The 21,914-nt window shown below is 39.7% G+C and overlaps 1 protein-coding gene across 15 annotated transcripts in view; it reads right to left on the bottom strand.

The window, feature by feature from the left end:
• Nucleotides 1-21,914, bottom strand: part of PARD3 (par-3 family cell polarity regulator) — a 781,475-nt gene that overhangs the window by 12,227 nt on the left and 747,334 nt on the right. For all 15 annotated transcript variants that reach the window (XM_080641367.1, XM_080641363.1, XM_080641381.1 and 12 more), the window contains 2 exons: nucleotides 13,806-13,926; nucleotides 2,594-2,721 (listed from right to left, as the gene is read on the bottom strand). In XM_080641367.1, the coding sequence (XP_080497493.1) occupies nucleotides 2,594-2,721; nucleotides 13,806-13,926 (249 nt within the window). The remainder of the gene's footprint in view (nucleotides 1-2,593; nucleotides 2,722-13,805; nucleotides 13,927-21,914) is intronic.

The raw sequence follows: 21,914 nt of genomic DNA on the forward strand, positions 1-21,914 counted from the left end.
AAGGACCTTAATGAGAATGCCAAAAAAATGGAAAAGGACCAGTCAGAAATTAAGCATACACTGTCTAAAATAAAGAATATACAGAAACTCAACTGAAGATCAACGTACCCCAAGAATCAAACCAAAGATCTGAAATATGAGAAAACAAAAAACACCCAACCAGAAAAACAAAAAGAAAAAAGAATCCAAAAATATGAAGATAGTGTGAGGAGCCTCTGGGACAACTTTAAGCATATCAACATCCGAATTTTTGGGGTGCCAGAAGAAGAGAGAGAGCAAAATATTAAAAACCTATTAGAAGAAATAATGACAGAAAACTTTCCCTACCTGGTGAAAGAAATAGACTTACAAGTTCAGGAAGCGCACAGAACCCCGTACAAGAGGAATCCAAAGAGGACCATACCAAGACACATCATAATTAAAATGCCGAGGGCAAAAGACAAAGAGAGAATCTTGAAAGCAGCAAGAGAAAAACTGTTAGTTACCTACAAGCGAGCACCCATTTGACTGTCAGCTGATTTCTCGGCAGAAACTATGCAGGCCAGAAGGGAGTGGCAAGAAATATTCAAAGTGATGAATAGCAAGAACCTACAACCAAGATTACTCTACCCAGCAAAGCTATCATTCAGAGTTGAAGGTCAGATAAAGAGCTTCACAGACAAGAAAAAGCTAAAGGAGTTCATCACCACCAAACCAGGATTATATGAAATGCCGAAGGGTATTCTTTAAGAAGAGGAAGAAGAAGAAAAAGGTAAAGATAAAAATTATGAACAACAAAATGACATCAAATACATACCTACCAAAGTGAATCTAACAATCAAGTGAAATAAAAAATCTGAAGAACAGAATGGACTGGTGAATATAATAGAATCAGGGACATAGAAAGGGAGTGGACTGACAAATCTCAGGGGAAGGGCGTGTGAGGGGTACGGGAAGAGATTGGACAAAAATCTTACACCTATGGATGAAGACAGTGGCGGGGGGTAAGGGCATGGGGTGGGGTGGGGAATCAGGTGGAGTGGAGCTATGTGGGGAAAAAAAGAGGAATACCTGTAATAATCTGATTCAAATATTTATCTGAATAAATAAAGATTTATTTTAAAAAATATTTTTATTCTTTACTATCCTTCTATATAATAAAGAGGGAATATGCAAATTGACCATCACTCTGCCACAAAGATGGCTGCGCCCACAGAGGAGATGGGGTTTCCGTAACACAAGATGGCTGCACCCACAGCAGAGGCTGAGTTCCCATAAGGAGCCTTAACGAACAATCAGCAGGGACCTGAGGCTGCGCCCCCACCCCTACCCCCTGGGGCTTGATGGAGGATCTCAGGCCACGCCCCCTGCCTGGCAGGGCTTGACACAGGGGACCTCAGGCTGCGCCCCCTGCCCCGGCACCAGGCCAGGAGATCTGAGGCCGCAACCCCTGCCCCGGCACCAGGCCAGGGGACATCAGGCCATGCCCCCCTTACCAGCAGGGCTTGACGAGGGACCTCAGGTTGCACCCCCTGCCCCAGCACTGGGCCCAGGGACCTGAGGCCACACCCCCCGCCCCGGTGCCAGGCTGGGGGACCTGAGGCTGCACCCCCCTCCTGGTGGGGTTTGATGGGGGACCTCAGGCCACATCCCCCGCCCGACAGGGGATCTCAGGCCACATCCCCCACCCAGCGGGGCTTGATAGGGGTGGGACCAGCTGGGTCTGGATCTAGCCCAATGGGGTGGGGGCTGGCTGGGTCTGGGTCTTGCGCGATTTTGAGGCACATGTGGGTGGGCGGGGACTTGACTCTGGGTCCCGTGGTGGGCTCCAGACTCTGACAGGAGGAAGATTTTCATATACATTTTACTAATTTTCTTTCATCTCTGACACTTCTACTATAGAGAAAGGGCACATAGCAATATTAAAATATTTCCTCTAATTAATCCCCTTTTAATGTGCACAAATTTAGTGCACCGGACCACTAGTGTATATATGAAATACTCAGATGGAAAAATGGTTATTGTTCCATGTGTGAGGGCTCAGTCACCTGAGCATTTTCTAGGCCTGACAGAGCCCCCAGAGCAGAGGTACCTCCATGTGGCTGTTAGGTAATGAGGTGGGTACACTGGGATCCTCTGAGGATCAACATAAGCAGACGCAGAGCTGGAAGTAGAGCAATAGGGTTAGGGACCATGGAGCCCACCTAAGTATAGAGCATGGAGTATTCACTCCACCCTTCTACAGAGCTCTAGATATCCGAAGTAGCAGTTATTCTAGTTACCCTAGGAACTAAGCAAAATGAGAGTTATCTTTCCATTTTTCAGATGAGGAAACTTTCTCCACATGGGAGGCAGCAGAACCAAAGCTATAAGCCAGGTCCAGTCCATAAGTACTCATCTGTCAATGCACTGCCTTTGCATTATTCAGTATTTAAGTGATGATGTTGGCATGTCCTGACACACCTTTCTTTCTAGTCTTCTTGCCACACAGTAAGATGGCCTTGAAGCCAGGCAACAACCCCTACCATCCACTTGCGGTTCCTCTCTGACCATCGTGGGTATGATGGAGAAGCCAGGGCAATTTCGGAAGGACAAGCATATGTAAGTACTGTACCTAGGCAGAGAGCTGTACTGGCGCTGGGCCTGCTGGAAGCTCTCACGTTCCTCCTGCCGCTGGCGCTGCATCTGCACCTCCACGGACACCGAGTGCCTGCCGCTCTGCGCTGGAGGTCGGGAGCTGGCCTGCAGGAGGAAAATGCAAAATAATTCACAAGAAAGGAATCACATCGTTTCTTATAGACGGACTTAGAAACATTTGGAAAATTCTGTGAAATTAAAATAAAACCAACTGCAATTTTCTCAAGTTTGAGAAAAGAGACATTTATCTAATTGCTCTTATGAGCCCCAAATATTGAATCATCTTAAATTTTAATTATGGCTTTAGAATGGTTAAGAAATTGAGAGGTCAACCTTCCTAAGTCTTCCTAATGAGGTCTGACAAATTCAATGCCAAGTAAATAAATAAAATTGAAGGTTAGCTATGCTGGCAAATGTTTTCGATGGTTATGTATTTTAGTTTAACAGTAGGACACAATATAAGCTGATTCCCCTTTTCCTAAAGAATGACAGTTAAGCCTTGGCTGGTGTAGGAACACCAGTGGTTAGAGTGTCAACCAGTAGACTAAATGGTTGTAGGTTCTATTCTGGTCAAGGGCACATACTTGGGTTGCAGGCTTGATCCCCAGCCCCCAGTTGGGGCATGTAAGGGAGGCAACCAATAGATGTTTCTCTCTGTATGTGTCTCTCTGCCTCCCTTCCACTCTCTCTCTCAAAAAAAAAAAAAAAAAAAATCAATAGAAAAAAATATCCTCGGGTGAGGATTAACAAACAAACAACAAAAAAGAGAGAGAGAAAAAAAAAAGAATAACAGTTAAATTTGAACCAAGTTTAGGTGAAACTACCTATTGTTAGCCATATACAGGTGTCCTCTAGTCCAGGAATGATAGCCAAATGGGGAATAGAAATGCTTATCAAATTAATAAACCTGAAAGCTAATAGCTACTTGAATTGGTTATGAGACAAGACATTTTGCCTTAGTGATTAGGAAATGGCATTTTTACCTAGGTTAACTGTATCCTATAGAGAAATGTTCAATCCTGCTGGCTAAATACTTTGGTCAGCAGTCATCTGCTGATTGTGCCTCTCGCTCAAATCAGATACTGGATGTACACACTGTGTTGCATAGATCTAGTCCTGTGGATGCTCTGGCTTCTCACTGGCAGGTCTTAGCTTACCTTCTAGATTTGGCTTTTTGAAATAAAAAAATAGACAACAATGCCTCTAATGCTACAAAAACCGCACGATGGTTTATCATAGCATCAGTGGCTCACACTCTTAAATAATCCTTTTGGTGCATGCTAACTTCTGTTCCCCTTGGTGTTACGCAACAGGCATATTCTGGTGAAGAATGTCTGTTAAAAACAAGTTATCAATTTTCTTTTAGAGTTGTAAGCCAATGGCAGACTTTGACTTCATAATAATTTTCTAAAATAAGAGAGTTATAGCATTCATTTGGAGAGCTGTAAGAAAACATGTGGGCCTGTTACTTAAACAATGTTTTGTGTGAACAGAAAGCAAGCATCATCTATTATTCACTCTGCCTGGCCAGCATTATCTTATTTATTGGTAAGCAACAATATGACAATATACAGGACAAAAATTTCAAAGCACATGGGCATAGCCAGTGAACATATGAAAAATATCCTGATACAAAAATAATGTGTGAAGATTACCCCAATTTCTACAAGTGGGTATTTACAGCCATACTCATAGGAACAAATGTGTGTCCACAGACCCTCTCCACAACATGGGAGTCAACACATCAATGGTGCCTTTAGCAAGGAAAACACTTCACTGAGTTCTGCTTATGCAAACAAAGCAGCAACCAAGTGTTTATCAACTATATTGAACATTTTCTTCCATTGCACTTGACAAACATTTTCTTCCATTGCACTTGAAGAGGCTGGCTAAATAGAAAATCAAGCTATTCTAGTATTCACAGGGAATCCTGAGAGAGGCTACTGGACAGAGGGAAAGCAAAGCAAGAAAATACTACACAATATGCCTTCAAAACCAACCATATTTCCCTTTTATTTTCACTCGGAATAAGTCATATACACATGTCAAGCAGCCCTGAAAGAGCTGGCATTCTGCAGCAAGATTTAGTAACCAGTTTCATAAGCTCATGCTGTTTGTGACACATGGCTGTGGAGATGTGAAAAGAAAATGCAAGGTCTTGTAGAAATTTCAGGTGTATTTTTTTTAAAAATCCTCACTGAGGATATTTTTCCATTTATTTCCAGTGAGAGTAGAAGGGAGGGAGGAGGAGAGGGAGAGAGAGGGAGAGGGAGATAAAGAGGGAAAGAGAGAGAGAGAGAGAGAGAGAGGAGAGAGAGAGAGAGAGAGAGAGAGAGAGAGATCAAAGTGAGAGACATATCAATTGGTTGCCTCCTGTATGTCCCCCAACAGGGGCTGGGGATCAAATCTGCAACCAAGGTACATAACTTTGACCGGGAATCGAACCTACTACCCTGTAGTCTGTGGGTCAATGCTCTACAAGCAAAAGAAGAGAAAAAAAAGAAAAAAGAAGAGAAAAAAAGGAGGAAAAAGTTTTCCAAGGACCCCTGTGTAGCCAAGGGCAGAGTAATATTTTGGGCCACTCGCAGAGGAGTAGCTCTGGGATAGGGAAACACACCCACCATATTCCCTGAAAGCTAAATAGCAACCCCCCTGCCTAAAGCCCTTTCAGAAACAGACTTTTGAGTGAATAAGATTGACAAAGGCAGGCATAGATGGAGCTCAGGGAATCAGGGAAAGTTTGCTGACCCAACCCTGGGCCCCATGCTGCTAACAAACCTACTTTAGAGGGCAAATTGGCCCTTCCTGCTTGCAGCCAAGTCCTGTGGAGACAGATACAGCAGTGGATCGCTTGGAGTTTCATTGCTAAAAGCCAAAAGACAGTGGCTGACAGTGGTTAGCACCTAAGTACCTAATAGAAAGCCCAGAATTGGCAGACAACAGAAGAGTGGGATCAAAGCAAACTCTCATGGGGTATTAAACTAGGCTGAAACAAATGCCATTTCACTTTTTTTTTAACTTGGAAAAATTTTTCCTCCTTTTTTCTCTTCTTTTTTCTTTGTTTCCTCTTCTTTTGCTTTTTCCCACTTTTTAAATTTATCTTCTTTATCTAGTGCTTTATTGATTTGTTATTATTCTAGTCTCTGTTGTTTCATTCATATATCCCATTTATCACTAAAACAAAAAAAATAAGATACTTAAGAATAAACTTAACCAAGGAGGCAAAAGGCTTGTACTTAGAAAACTACAGAACATTGAAAAAGAGACACAAGAAGATATAAACTATGGAAAAATATACCATGTTCATGGATTGATAGAATTAACATCACTAAAATGTCTGTACTACCCAAAGCAATCTATAGATTCCCCTATTAAAATACCAACAGCATATTTCACATATCTAGAACAAACACTCCAAAATTTTATATGGAATAAAAAAAGACCCCAAATAGCCACAATAATCTTGAGAAAAAAAGAATAAAGTTGGAGGAATCACAATACCAAACATCAACTTATACTATAAAGTCATTATACTCAAAACACCTGGTACTGGCACAAGGACAGGCATATAGACCAATGGAACAGAACAGAGACCCCAGAAATCGACCCAAGCCATTATGCTCAATTAATATATACAATGGAGTCAAGACAGTTTCTTCAGTAAATGGTGTTAGGAAAATTGGATAGATACATAAAAAAAAATGGAACTAGACCACCAGGTTACACCATACACAAGAAAAAGCTTAAATGTATGTCATCAAACCATAAAAATCCTAGAATAAAACATAGGCAGCAAAATCTCAGGCATCTCATGTTGCATAATTTTCACAAATAAATCTCCTAGAGCAAGAGAAAGAAAGGAAAAAATAAACAAGTGGGACTACATCAAACTAAAAAGCTTCTGCACGGCAAATGAAACCAGCATCAAAATGAAAAGAGAGCCCACTGCATGGGAGAATATATTTGCAAATGATACATCTGATAAGGGGTTAATTTCCAAAATATATAAAATACACATACAAGTCAACAAAAGGAAGGCAAACAATCCAATTAAAAAATGGGCAGAGGACCTGAATAGATACTTCTCCAAAGAGGACATACATGAAAAAAATGCTCAATGTCACTAATCATCAGGGAGATACAAATTAAAATGATAATGAGGTACCACATCAATAAATCAACAAACAACAAGTGCTGGTGAGAATGTAGAGAAAAAGGAACTCTAAGTACACTGCTGGTGGGAATGCAGACTGGTGCAGCCACAATGGAAAACAGTGTGGAGCTTTCTCAAAAAAATTAAAAATGGAGCTGCATCTTACCCAGTGATCCTACATCTGGGAATGTATCCTAAGAATCCACAAACACCAATCAGAAAGAATATATGCACCGCTATGTTCATAGCAGTGTTATTTACAATAGCTAAATTCTGGAAACAGCCCACGTGCCCATCAGTTAATGAATATATTTAAAAAGCAATGATACCTTTACACAATGGAATACTATGCAGCTGCAAAAAGGAAGGATCTCTTACCCTTTGAGACAGCACAGAGGGACCTGGAGGGTATTATGCTAAGCGAAATAAGCCAGTCACTGAAAGACAGGTATCACATGATCTCATGCATATGTGGAATCCAATGAACAAATTAAACTGATGAACAAAATAGATTCAGAGACTTGTAAACATGGAACAGACTGACAAATCTCCGAGGGAATTGGATGGGGGACAGGAAGAGATTAAACAAAGAACTTACATATATGCATGTATGCATAGCCTATGGACAGACATTAGTGTGGGTAAATCCTGAGGAGGGATGGGAGTCGGGTGGAGGAGGTCAATGTGTTGAAAAAAGGGGACAACTATAACACTTTTAATAATAAAGATAAAATTTTTTAAAACCTGCTTATAGTTGATAGACTAAAGAAAGAACAAAAATAAATACAGTACAATGTTTCAGTACTAATAAAAACTAGGTAATATAAGATTTTTAAAGGTTAATATAAAAGTATACATGTCCCTTATGAAATAAAATCCATTACTGTTTTATTAACGTTTACATAAAATATTCAATAATTTTAAAATACTCTGAATAACCAAAGATTTTCAAATTTCCACATATGTGCAATGGCAAGTATAGAAAACAAAAATAGAATACACAGAGTGTGTGTGCTTTGCATCAACACCTATTGTGAAGGTGATGATGAGAATGATGAGACTGGCAATAGCAGAAAGACTATTGATATCCCCTTGAGATTTATAATCTTTATTTTAGCAATTCAAATGTGCTGTAACCCTAATATGCTGATATAATAATGGTAATTTAAAGATTTGGTAGAGGGAAAAATAATTTTTATGGCACTGAATCATATAAAGAGTATAAATAGTTTACTCTGTTTCAAAGTGGCCATTGCTATTATAGGTCATTATTTCCTATAGTAGACTTTTTTATCATTTTAGTCCAACATTAACTTTTGTCTATCAATCTTGTCTTCCCAGCCCACCTCTACCCCATTATCCACTATATTTAGAAAATTATTGATTGAACTCTTATAGGTTCTGAGTGTTGAAAAGCTTAATTGCTACTAATAATGTAATGGTTGAGAAATCTGCAGAGCACGTCAATTTCCCTCATAACGTTTTTATAAACACATGTTTTGGTTTTAATATAGTACTACTGTCTTCATCTCATCTTTCCCAACCAGTGTTTGGATCTATTTCCCCCCATCTAAGTAGCAGCTGCGGGGGAAAACAAAGGTGTGGCTCTACACATACAAACATACCCCACTCTGGTGCTGCAGGCTCACAGCCTAAGGCAGCCTCAGAATCTACTAGGCTCTGCCGCTTGTATGGCCCACAGGTCTCGGAGGCTTTGCTCAGCTGGATGGGGCCAGGGCTATAAGAAGAGGAGTCAGCTTTGCAGCAGCATAGAGGTTTGTGCCATGACTAAAGGGTACCCCTTTGCTGCAAGAATGGTTTTCTCCAGGTCAATTTCCAAGGGAGGTGACTTCCATCCAAACTGAACTGGAGCAATACTACTGCAAAGCTATCAACTAAGAAGGCCTTTTTTGAGTTAAAGCATGGATACTCACTGTAAGGAAATAAGAGCACATACATTAGAAGTCTTAAAAAGATGAAAACAAAAAGAAAACCATTATTTTCTCAAATTCACCAGGTGTAGGGAAGGCAATCTAGGGGTGCAGGGTGGCTGTCGGCTGTGTACTATAGATTGGCTCTCTAATTTCAGCAGGCAAAACTCTACAATGGTAAGAGAAGCCATTAAAAGTCCAAGAAGATTTTTAAAAATTTATTTAAAGACAGACAGCTAAGAAGAAAGCTTGGGGGAGAAGAGGATATTCACATCGCATTGGATCAATTTTCTATCTGCAGGACTAAACTACTCTCAGTCATTACCAACCTGGGATGGGAAGGATTTAGCAACATAGCTATTAAAGGCTCCATTATCCCATCTATCAGTCCTCTCAGCCAGCAAGTCTCCTTGTGGGCAGTACTCAAGTGTCTGCAAAGTTTGAACAGCATACTATACTTATGTCTGCAGCCTGCAATTTAATTCTTTTAAAAGCAACACTAAGTCCTGTCCCTTTCTGAGCTCTGTGATAATAACCCTAACCTCGGCTACTGTTCCATTAACTTAGGAAAGATTTAAAGCAACTTGCTGCTTTACTTATGCTGCACCTGGCACTATGTGGGGAAGAAGTTGTTTTTTTCTGATTCTTCTCTTACTCAACTTGGGAGAGAATTCAGTTCAATTATGGAGCTAAGGAAATTTTCTGGGCCTCTGCTCCTCTAAAGACCTTTTGTGCCACAAAACAGCTTTCTCAGGCCCAAACATCATTTTGAACAAAAGCCCAGAAACAGGTGCATTTCATAGAGTTTAGAGAGAACATTTTGAAAATGGTTAAATTGAAAAGGGCTCCTCGGATGAATTTTCCGCAGTATCTCTCTCTGTATATAAAGTAATCGGCTTGGATATTTTTCTATATGACACATCTGGTTGCACTTTGTGTGTGGGCATTTCTAACAAGCATGGCAAATTCAACTAATATGGTTTAAGCTGTACACAGTTTGAAGATGAGCTTGTTGGTTCCTTAAAACTAAAATGATTCTCACCCTTTCCAAACATAATGACCTGTCAAGGTCAAAATAAATACGGGAAAAGAAAAAAGACTCCAAGATACTCAAAGCTCAGTTTGTAAAACACATAATAAATACCATATACTAAGCTGCATTTTGAATAAGCAAGCAGCTCCTATTAGGGTAACAATGAGAATTGGTATGAAAAATAATACACTAAGTAGAATTATAGTCACTTGAAGCTCATTTATATGACAAGTAAAATGGAGAGTATACTGCAAAATCCCAATTGTTTGAAAATAAAATAAATAAAAAGAAAAGGTCAACTTCTGACCCCACAATTTAGGAAATCATTCCTAAAGTAATCAGCCTGTCATCCAAATAATTCCCTTCTCATTAATTACAGGAAGTGATAACTACAAGCCAAATTGTCTGTCTAAAGTTGCTACAGCATTTTGCTATACAATAATTTGGCTCATGATTTTCAGTAGTTGCATTTCTAAATCCACAAGATTTTGTCAAACATTTTTCTTAATATGATTGTTCATATTAAGTAGGTAATATAGAAACATATTCACAGTCCTCATTCAAACAACTAAAGAAACCAAAATGAATATCAAATCTTTTCCATCTCTCCCAGTGAAAAACATCTAGAGCTAAGAGTAGGAAATGCTCCTTTACCCTAAAACCATGGTGGGCAAACTGCAGCTCACGAGCCACATGCGGCTCTTTGGCCCCTTGAGTGTGGCTCTTCCACAAAATACCACGGCCTGGGCAAGTCTATTTTGAAGAAGTGGCGTTATAAGAAGTTTAAGTTTAAAAAATTTGACTCTCAGAAGAAATTTCAATCGTTGTACTGTTGATATTTGGCTCTGTTGACTAATGAGTTTGCCGACCACTGGCCTAAAACAAACTTGGAGGTGAAGCATGTGGATACAATGTCACCAACCAGAAATAAATCCAATTAATCTTGGTTCCCAAACAGACCTTTCTTTATTTCTCAAAGTTATCCATTTAAAATGTATTCCAACAGCCCAAGTGCCCATCAGCAGATGAGTGGATAGAAAAACTGTGGTACATTTACACAATGGAATGCTACACAGTGGTAAAAAAGAAGGAACTCTTACCATTTGCAACAGCATGGATGGACATGGAGAGTATTAGGGTAGCAAAATAAGTCAGAGAAAGATAAGTACCAAGTGATTTCACTCATATATGGAATCTAATGAACAACATAAACTGATGAACAAAATAGATCTAGAGACATAGAACCATGAACAGACTGATGGATTTCAGAGAGAAGGTGGGGGCAGGGAGGGCTGGAAGGGAGAAATTAACAGGATACTTACGTGCAAATATGCATGGCCCACAGACATAGACAATAGATTGGCAAAGGCTTGGGAGGAGTGGGTGCAGGGTCAGGGCATCAATGGGGAAAAAGAATCACAAAGCAGACATCTGTAATACTTTCAACAATAAAGATAGATTTTAAAAAATAAAGTAATTGTTGATAGATATGTAAAAAGATAAAATAAAACAGCTGAAGAAAGAAAAGAGAATGTATTCTAACTTCAAAGAGGTGCTATTTCAAGTCTCCCTAACCACCCACAACTGATATGGAGTGGTTGCTCTGTGCTTAATAGTCTGTGCATAACCTTATCACAAACTGAACAGAGTTCTAAGGGCATTCTTTTTTTTCTCATCTTTCTGTTTCAGCACCAAATCCAATGATTAGAACAAGTTGTCCTCTAATCATTACTCTTTTCAAATATACACAGTTGAAGATGTCTTTGAGCAAATATACACAGGTAAGGATGTTTTCCAAATATCACAAAAGAACCCTGCTTTAAGAAACCTAGTAGGAATAGATTGAGTCAATTATGCCAAACTACATAAGTAGATTAAAAAATTCTGCTATGTTGTTACATGAAAATGAGTCAATTTACTTATCAGCTAGAAAAATAAACTATAAACTTTATTTAAAATTCCACTAATAGTAATCTTGTTGCAGAGGATAATTAGAGATTTTCTTAGATATTAAATCTGCTGGACTTTTCCCATAACATCCCAAAGTTGGGTTAGGGTTGATTTCAGGAGTTTTTACTAGTGGATGCTGGCCTCATATTGCCAATTGCCTGTTCTAAGACCCCATCTTCCTCACCTGAATTACACCAAAGTCCTTCACACTAGTAATGGTCTTCCCATTGTTTGGTCTTCTCCTTGCATTCACAAAATTCATCTTCCACCAACTCCAATTTGATCAGTAAATCCCATGATAAAAAACCTTTATAGCTCTCTGACCTTGTGTAAGAGCATATTGAGGGTGCTGGATTTTAGGACAAAAGAGAGATGATATAAACTCTACAGCAGTGCTTCTCAAAATTAAACATGTTTCAGAAGGGCTTGGAGGGCTTGCTAAAATACAGATTCCTGGGCCCCATTCATAGAGGTTCAGATCTAGTAGATCTGAGGTAGAATAAGAAGGTACATTTCTAACAAGCTCCCAGCATCAGGGAAGGTGCTGGTCTGTGGACCACACTTGGAGAAGCTCTACTTCCATTTTCTTTACATGCTCAGTTTCCTCTTAAGTTTTCATTCAAACAAAGGGTTTATTTAATAACAAACACCCAGTCACCTACTCTAACTCTCTGGGTCTACAAATAAGAAAACTGGCGCCTGGAGAACCAGGTCACCTGGTTAGTGTGAGAGTGTTCTGTCCATCCATTTTCAAACCTTCAATCTCACATTAAAGGCTCCCAATATATTTCTACTTTTCTATATCACCAATCTCTCAGTTCTGTGTTAGCTGGGTCATTTATCCTTCCCCAAACAAAACAGAATTTTTTTTTTACTTCAAGTCTTTTCTTCCACCATTCTTCTTTCTGCCCCCACCCCTCCCAAATATCTACTGTAATTATATTCCCAACACTTTGAATTGAACTCATTAACTTTTTTGACCCTACTATCTACTTCAGGAACTCACATGCATGGATGGCACATCTTGGACCTCAACATCACCCAGAATTGGGCCACCTCCAAGATTCTGGACTACCAATAACAGATTATCTTGACAATAGTCTCCTAGGTTTTATGATCCCTTGCCTGCTGTCCTCTCTTTCTTTCTCCTATAGGCCAGTAGGAAATCAAGGTAATCCTTCCTTGAGCAGTACTTACCACCCTACTCAGACTGGATGACGCTTCACCTGCATCCTCACCAGGGTTCTAGAGTGCCTGCCTCGACTTTCTGCCAAATCTGTCTTGCCAATCTCCTTCACAGAATTCCTAGTCCTCTAAGCATTGTTGGTTATGGTCACATTACTCTGTTGATGGAACCTTAATAATACCCTCAGCTAGATTTTCTTGCCTCAAGCAGACAATTCATTCACCCCCAAAGGACTCTTCCTCAAGCTTCCAAAGATATTCCTAAACATTCCCATCATCTTGAACCCCCAAGTCTGCTCCAATACCTCCCATTCCCATCATCTCTAAGGCGAAACACAAGATGGAAGCCCAAGTCTGGGGCAAGACTGAAGAGGGTTTATTAGCATGCCACACTGTGTCTGCAGGCACTGAGAGGCCATTCAAAGTTTTACTTTAGAAAGATCACTCTGGCAGTCATGTGGAGGATGAATTAGAACAGGGTAGAAGCAGATAAATGAGAGGAATTCAGCAATTACACAAAGAGGCTGTGGAAGAATAAAGAAATAAGAATGACTAAACACTGTACTTTCATATAGTAAGTACACTACAGGCATGCGTTGAGCTAATTTATTCTGACTCTGATTCTGAGGAAAATATATATAGAAAAACATTTATTGAACTTAAAAAATGTATAATTGAGACCAAGAATAGTTTTGCTATGCCTTGTCATAAGGCAAATGAAAGCTATTGTGAAATAGACAGATGGTGCAATGAGATGTAAAATGAAATTAGCAATGATGAAACCCACATGAAAATGAGGGGAAGGTCAATATGTTAAAAGTCAAAGGAATTTGGCTCCATCTTGTCTCACTTCATAAAAGACTGAGGTCATAGTTTAGTGGCCGTCATTGCAGAAAGTTGCAGGACTATCCATTGTGTCAAAGAACCAAACACTCACCCAGGGTTGTTCAAAGCTGTAAGTGCGTCGCCGATCTTCTACATCTTCATCCTGCTTTGCTTGCTGGAACTCCTGCCGTAGACGCTGAATCCGATCATGGTTGCTAGTAGATGACCTGTTGCTAAAAGAGAGAATGGGCAACAATGAACACCCTTCACAAATACAATCTGTGCCTGGCAGCTACTAGGGAAAAGGGCATCTTGCTGGCAGATGACACTATTTAAGAGGAAGTGAATTTTAAAAACAGTATCTGAGCATTTGAAATATGTTCTCATTTTGATTAAGACTTATTGAAGTTATTTCAGACAAATATTCAAGAGGGAGAGTAGTATTTTTAAGACATTCCTTTTTCACAAGAATGTAAAAGCCTCATTTCCTTTCTGTAATCTGGCAAGGTATCCACAGAAAAACTTTTTGGGGAAAATATTGCTTTAAAAGTCAGAAATATCAGGGTCCAGTCCTAGCCCCACCACCTTCTTAGACTAAGGCACTTAATGCCTCTAAGTTGCAGTTTCTTTAAATATATGAAATGAACATAATAATCATGTTTTGCTCTAAATATCATGCTGTTAACAATCAAGTAAGATAATACCATACAATATAGCTTTACAGTATTATTTCCTAATGCCATTATATAAAGTTCCTACTTATGCATTATCAGAGGTCTATGCACAAAAAGCAACTCTCAGAGCATAAATGAAAAGCATTTTTAAAAATAACTTCAGGTGCTAGCTTGATGTAATCAGTTAGCTCATAATGATGTTGCCTTCTTTTTTTTTTTAATAGCATTGAATTTGACTTTATTCTCACAAATGCTTATAACATAGGCTCAGAAGGCAGTATTACACCCCTACACATACACACACACCAATGTAGAAACTGCCATTCAAAGAAGACAAGTGACTTTTTAAAAGCCTCCCATCTGCCCAGTATGGAAAATAAGACAAGAATCCAGATTTTTCTGGGTTCTAGAGTCCAGTCCCTATCCCACTATACCATGTGTCAGTTAGTAAAACACATACTGTATTCTAAAACCTCCCTTTACAAAATCATACAAATTTTAAAAAAACAGTATTTTGAAAGAGTAATAGAGATGACCAAAAGTAAATCAATCTTAAACCTCCCGCCACTTTTGGTTCATTCCATTCCCTGAGCACTAAGTTGCATCCTATCAGAAAAGCTATTCAAGCACACTAGGAATATACTGTCTCCCCAAGAAGCCTTCAGACCTGTTAAGGATAAGGACCAAGTCTTATATTTATCACATTTACCCTTCAATGGTAAGCAGTAAGTTATTAGGAAGATGAAGTCTCTTCATTGAAAACAGGTTGCCCTGGATACTCAGTGTGTTACTGAGTTCCTTTGGCTGCACACACTCCTGAGTGATGGAATTTATGAGGTAGCTTGCAAAAATAAGTCTGTTATGGTAGCAGGGGTCCTCAAACTTTTTAAACAGGGGGCCAGTTCACTGTCCTTCAGACCGTTGGAGGGCCGGACTATGGTTTAAAAAAAAAACTATGAACAAATTCCTATGCCCACTGCGGGCCCGGGACGAGTCGGCTGCTAAGCAGGACAGGCAGCGGTACACGGTGGGCCAGATAAATGTCCTCGGCGGGCAGCATGTGGCCTGCGGGCCATAGTTTGAGGACCCCTGTTACAATTCTCAAACCAACATGTCTTTGTATAATTCCACATATTTTGAAGAACTGCAAAAGCTTAAAAATCTGAAATTGAAATTGTTCACGTATAGGACCAAAGTCTTAACATCTTTCATGAATGCGGGATAGTCTGTCACCATTTAATCTACAGGGTTGGTCCCTATCACCTTTATGTTTTTATCAATTTCATTAGAGCTTCTGGAATATCTTGCTAATATATTCAATTTGATTATTTTTTAATTTAATAAATCTTTATTGTTCAGATTATTACAATTGTTCCTATTTGTTCCCCCATAGCTCCCCTCCAACCGGTTCCCACCCCACCCTCATCCATAGGTGTACGATTTTTGTCCAGTTTCTTCCCCTTTGCCCCGAGAATTGTCAGTACACTCCCTTTCTATGCCCCTGATTCTATTATATTCACCAGTTTATTCATTTCATCAGATTTTTTTATTCACTTGATTTTTAGATTCACTTGTTGATAGACATGTATTTGTTGTTCATAATTTTTATCTTTACCTTTTTCTTCTTCTTCCTCTTCTTAAAGAATACCTTTCAGCATTTCATATAATACTGGTTTGGTGGTGATGAACTCCTTTAGCTTTTTCTTATCTGTGAAGCTCTTTATCTGCCCTTTAATTCTGAATGATAGCTTTGCTGGGTAGAGTAATCTTGGTTGTACGGTAGGTTCTTGCTATTCATCATTTGAATATTTCTTGCCATTCCCGTCTGGCCTTTATAGTTTCTATTGAGAAATCAGCAGACAGTCGTATGAGTGCTCCCTTGTAGGTAACTAACTGTTTTTCTCTTGCTGCTTTTAAGATTCTCTCTTTGTCTTTTGCCCTTGGCATTTTAATTATGATGTGTCTTGGTGTGGTCCTCTTTGGATTCCTTTTGTTTGGGGTTCTGTGCACTTCCTGGACTTGTAAGTCTATTGCTTTCACCAGGTGGGGGAAGTTTTTGATCATTATTTCTTCAAATAGGTTTTCAGTATCTTGCTCTCTTTCTTCTTCTGGCACCTCCATAATTCGGATGTTGGTACGCTTGAGGTTGTCCCAGAGGCTCCTTACACTATCTTCATATTTTTGGATTCTCTTTTCTTTTTGCTTTTCTGGTTGAGTGTTTTTTGCTGCTTTGTATTTCAAATCTTTGACTTGATTCTTGAGATCCTCTAGTCTGCTGTTAGATCTCTGTATAATATTTTTTTATTTCAGTCAGTGTATGCTTAATTTCTAGTTGGTCCTTTTTCATATCCTCGAGGGTCTCACTAAATTTATCGGCCTTTTCTAGGAAATTCTTGAAAAACCTTATAACCATGGTTTTGAACTTTATATCCAGTCATTTGCTTTCCTCCGTTTCTTTCATTTGTGATCTGTTTCTTTGTCTCTGCATTTTCGCTGCTTCCCTGAGTTGATAGAGTGGCTTTGTGTGCTAGGTGTCCTATAAGGTCCAGTGGCTCAGCCACCCCAGATACCTGAGGTGGACACTCTTGGTGCACCCCTTTGTGGGCTGTGTGCATAGTCTTGTTGTAGTTAAGCCTTGATTGTTGTTGGTATCACTGGGAGGAATTGACCTCCAGGCCAATTGGCTGTGAGGATCAGCTGTGTCTATGCTGGGAGAACTTCTGTGCTGGAGACAGCCTTATGAGACAAGACTTGCAAAATTGCAAAAGCCTCTGTGCTCAGCTTGGATGGGGCGGAGTCTCAGGGCGAAGCAGACAGCATTGGTTTCCCATCAGCCCTGCCCTAATAGGCCCCTGTGTCTCAGTGTCCCATGGTTATCACTGCAAGCACCTCTGAGAGAAAGCTGCCCTCGAGTCCCGCCCGCTGCCAGACAGTCCAGTTTCTCCCTGTATGAGTCTGGGTCCCCAGAGTCTCACCCAGAACTGGAGTTCAGCACAGTCGGGGGCTTTTGTCTCCCTCCTGCTTGAGAAAGCCAGCCACGCACTCAGTTGCCAGTCCTCTGCCTTCTGCAGCTCCTCTGAGTCTCAGTGTGCTTTTCTCTTTCCTTTTAGTTGTAGAATTTCCACTCAGCCAGCCTTCCTGTGGTTCTGGATGATGTCCGTTTTGTCTTTTAGTTGTAGTTTTGAAATTGTTGTGCGAGGCAGCAGTTTAGGTGTTTACCTATGCCTCCATCTTGGTTTCTCCCTATCTCAATTTGATTATTTTCCCAGTCAATAAAATGTTGTTTTTCTTCTGACAAATCTTTTGAATTGAGTAGCCTGAAAACATTAAAGATGAATGGGTCTCTAAAATGTGCTACTTGACAACATGAGGCTTCAGCCCATATTTATGTACAGCTTTAAAACTTGACCTCCACACTCTTGAGCCAGGCAGGTTACTTTTCCTATTGGCTTTTAAAACATTTGTTTGAACAGATAAATTATCAGTACTGGCTTCCCAATGTGATGCCCAGTTTCTCTCCGTGAAACTGTGATGGCGTAGGCATGAGAATCATTACACTCACAGACAAAGAGATAGAAAAGTGAACATTCATTAATCTCATTGCCATCTTTCCAGCTGTAGCTTTTTCTGTTCTGGGTATACTTCATAACTTTTATAGGAGAATTGTAGGAGGCTTGACCAACAAATATCACTACAAACATGTCTCTATTATTTTCATGTAGCACAGATGGCTTTAATCTAATAATTACTAGGTTCATGAAGTCCAAGCCATTGATGAAAATTGACTTCTAACTATTTGTGAATAATTGAAAATGTATCTCCCAACAGGAATTGACCCAGTATTCTTCATTTGAAATTCTGGCAACTTCAGTGTTTTTCACAGTATTAGATGAGTTTTGGAAGTCACTTCACTCTTATTTCCAAATCTGAGCAGTTGGTGAGACCATTGTTGCACATTCTTTTCCTTTTCTCCTATGCTCTAGAGAATGCCAACCAACTTGCCTAACACTAGGAAAGCCCCTCCAAGGGTTGAAATTGGAAAGCAGGCTGCAATGGTTTTCATGATTGATGAGGACTTCCAAAGACTGGAAGGCCATCCAGCATCCTTGGGGAATAACATTGGCATCTGAAGGTAAAATTCTGGCTTCAAGAGATGAAACCATTGCAGCTGCTCAGTTCTGTTTCTCAGGCTCATCTATAATGATTCAATAATTTATACTTAGACTTCTAATGTTCTTGGTTAGTTCTTCTGCCAAGAAAGTCAAGGGAAATTTTAAATTTTAATTAGCACTGATGGCTACCTCCCCAACCAACTTATATTTGGGTTCATTGACAACTTAAAGTTGCTCATTATACTTTTGAGAAGACTAGAACAAATATACCACCTGAATCAATCTGATGGGCGAGTGAGACAATAAAACTCAATGAGGAGTCAGTAAATCATCTATATATATAAAAGCCTAATATGCAAATTGTCCCCTCATGAGTTGGAGTGGGAGATGAGAGTTTGATAGCTCATTATGACGTGTGCTGACCACCAGCGGGCAGCACAGAATGAAGGAAGGCCCCGACAGGCAGCTGGAAGGCCCCAATCGGCCCTGATCACCAGCCAGGCCTAAGGAACCTTACCCGTGTACAAATTTCATGCACCAGGCCTCTAGTAATTTTTAATAATAGTTAACAGAAAGGAGTGGTGAGGACAGTAAGACAGTAGAGTCCAATACTAACACTTAGCCTCTCCTTATAATTGGTACTTATAGCCCAACTAAAACTTAATTTTACACACACACACACACACACACACACACACACGTCCCAAAAATGCATACATACTTTAACAGCTGATAGCTCCATTTTGAAAATGAAATGTCTTTTAATTAACACTGCTTTTATAATTATTCAAAATGTGTGTATGCATTTTTTGGGACACCCTATGTGTTAGCTAAATAAAGAGGATTAGTTTTTGTTGAGAATAGTTTGAGTTAAGGAAGGGTACACTGGATCACACACTATGGAGATTCCTAACCTTGTATGTGTGTCAACACCCTGAAATATATGGAACTCTAATCTTTCCCATCCATAATTACCATGGGATGTATCCTCTCCAGTCAGAGGCAGACCACACAGTGTACTAGGCTTTAGAACCTTCAGATTGGCCTACTGCAATGTGTTTCACAAAAGGGGCTGAACGTACCAATTCCTGCCAACTGCAGCCATGGTACCTGTCCTTTACCTGTGCTCCACAGATGGCAATCCAACCATCTCCTTAGGAAGAGTGAATGGGAAAAATTTTATGGCAATGGTCCTCATGTACGCACATTATATGAGAGTCGTCCTGAGTGCTTGTTAAAAAATGCTGACTCACAGAGATTGCCCTGGATATTTTCCGACTCAGTAAGTCCTGTGCAGGGGCCGGGAATCTGCATATATTCAAAAGCCCTGGAGGTGCTATGTGGTGAATTCTTTGAAAACAATACCCACAGGCTTCATAGTCAGGACAAATTCCAGTGCTTGCAGGTCATTAACTAAAGAGTGAAGGAGACCCCATTGGCAGCACCAACGTGTATTCTGTGACAAATGGGAGTAATATGCTTGGTCTAGAAGTGAGGCTCTTACTTGGTTCTAGTAAGTTGTTGCCCCGAAGGTCTGGTGATGGCTTCACTTCTCATTTTTTTTTTTAAAGTCAGAACTACAGTTTTTGCCCAAAATTTTAAATGTTGGCTTTTTTAAAGATCCTAGATGAGTCCCCCTCCCCAAAAATGTCTGTTGTGTACTATCTTGCAATGTCTACTTTTTATTCTGCAGCTGCTGCTGACTTTATAGTTGCTTTTCTAGGCTATTTACTTTTACTGCATCAGGACAAGGCCAGTGGTCCCCTGGTCACAGTCCCAAAAAACAAATGTTAAAACAATGGGCATTGTGCATATAGTCTTTCCTCTTATAAAGTGTCTGCTCCCTCTGATCTGTCAAACCCTGATTACACTGACTGCCCTGCAGGCTTGAGTTCTGGCCTATCTTTTCAGACCTGCATGTGCTGAGAGAGAAGAGTTTGTGATGTGACTGATTCTTTATGGAATAAGAGCACTTTCAAATTTACATTTTTAATTAGGCAAAGGAAATCTGAAAAATTGGACTAGAGGGCACAGCTTTAAGATTCAGAATTCAATAGAAGGGAAAACAACCACTCATTTTTTAAAAAGGGAGGTATCATCTTAGTATACACTCTCCTTCCCATGGACGAAAAAAAGGGGGAGGGAAACAGAGGGAGGGAATAAATCTTGGCAGGCTTTCCATGGTCCTCATAGGGGGAGATAATTATAATCTCTAACATAAGAGAAGAGAAGTTACCAAAGAAAAGGGTAAGATAAATCTGCTCGTCTCTTTCTGAAATAACCTCTCCTTTTCTTTCCATTTTTATAATTCTACTAGTAAATCTAAGAAATCAAATTCCACTTTCTTGAAGCCTTTCCTAAATACTCCTAACATGTTCACCTGTTCTTTTCAATTCTTCAATAATAAGTATCCTCTGACCCAACAGTGTTTTTAGAACTTACATGTATATTTCTCTTTCTTAAATTTATACCTTTATCACAACCACTTAACATGTATATATTTGTATGTTGCATCCCTGTGGCAGGGAAAATTGTTCAGCAAATATTTGTGATGGACAGACTTTAAGGTGGGTACGCGATTCCCACCTCTTGCTATTCACACCTTTGTGCAAAGCCCCACCCTTGAGTATAGGCAGCCAGTGACTTGCTTCTGTGTAGTGAAATACAACAAAGGTCAAGGAATATATATATATTGTTGTGCTTATATAAGAACAGTGTCCATCTTAATAGTCCATCTCTCTTGAAGATGAAAGCTGCCATGGATCTTATAGCTGCATAAAACAGAATGCTGCCAACAACTTCAGGAGAAGGAACAACACTGCCTCCCAGGGCCTCTAGGAGAGAACCCAGCCTGGCTGACACCCTGAATGCACTGGATGAGACCTTGAGCAGAGGATTCAGCTAAACTGTTGCCAGACTCCAGACCCATAGACACAGATATACTAGGTGTACCAGTTAATAGTGCGGATTTTTTTCAATAGATGGAGTTACACATATATTGATATATATGCGATTTGATATGTATGCTATTTTGTTGTATTGACAGCAAGCTTTAAAAATTCATGTCAAATTTGCTGAAGGTGTTAACATCATAGATATTTTTACGCTTAAAAATGTCGAATTTCGTGCCAATAAAAGAGCATTTGTGGGAAGTTATAATTCATTACTTTATTTTGAAGAAAAGTGTTGCTGAATACTTCGGGAAGCTTATGGTGAACATGCTCCATCTCAAGATACTTGTGAACTCTGGTTTAAACGCGTTAAAAGTGATGATTTCAATGCGAAAGACAAAGAACATCCAGGTCTACCAAAAAAGTTTGAAGACCAACAATTACAAGCATTATTGGATGAAGATGCATGTCAAACTCAAAAACAACTTGCAGAAAGATTAAACGCTGCTCAGCAAACAATTTCTGATCATTTACAAGCAATGGG

Source organism: Plecotus auritus (assembly GCF_963455305.1).
Source record: "Plecotus auritus genome assembly, chromosome: 1".
NCBI classification, from domain to species: domain Eukaryota; kingdom Metazoa; phylum Chordata; class Mammalia; order Chiroptera; family Vespertilionidae; genus Plecotus; species Plecotus auritus.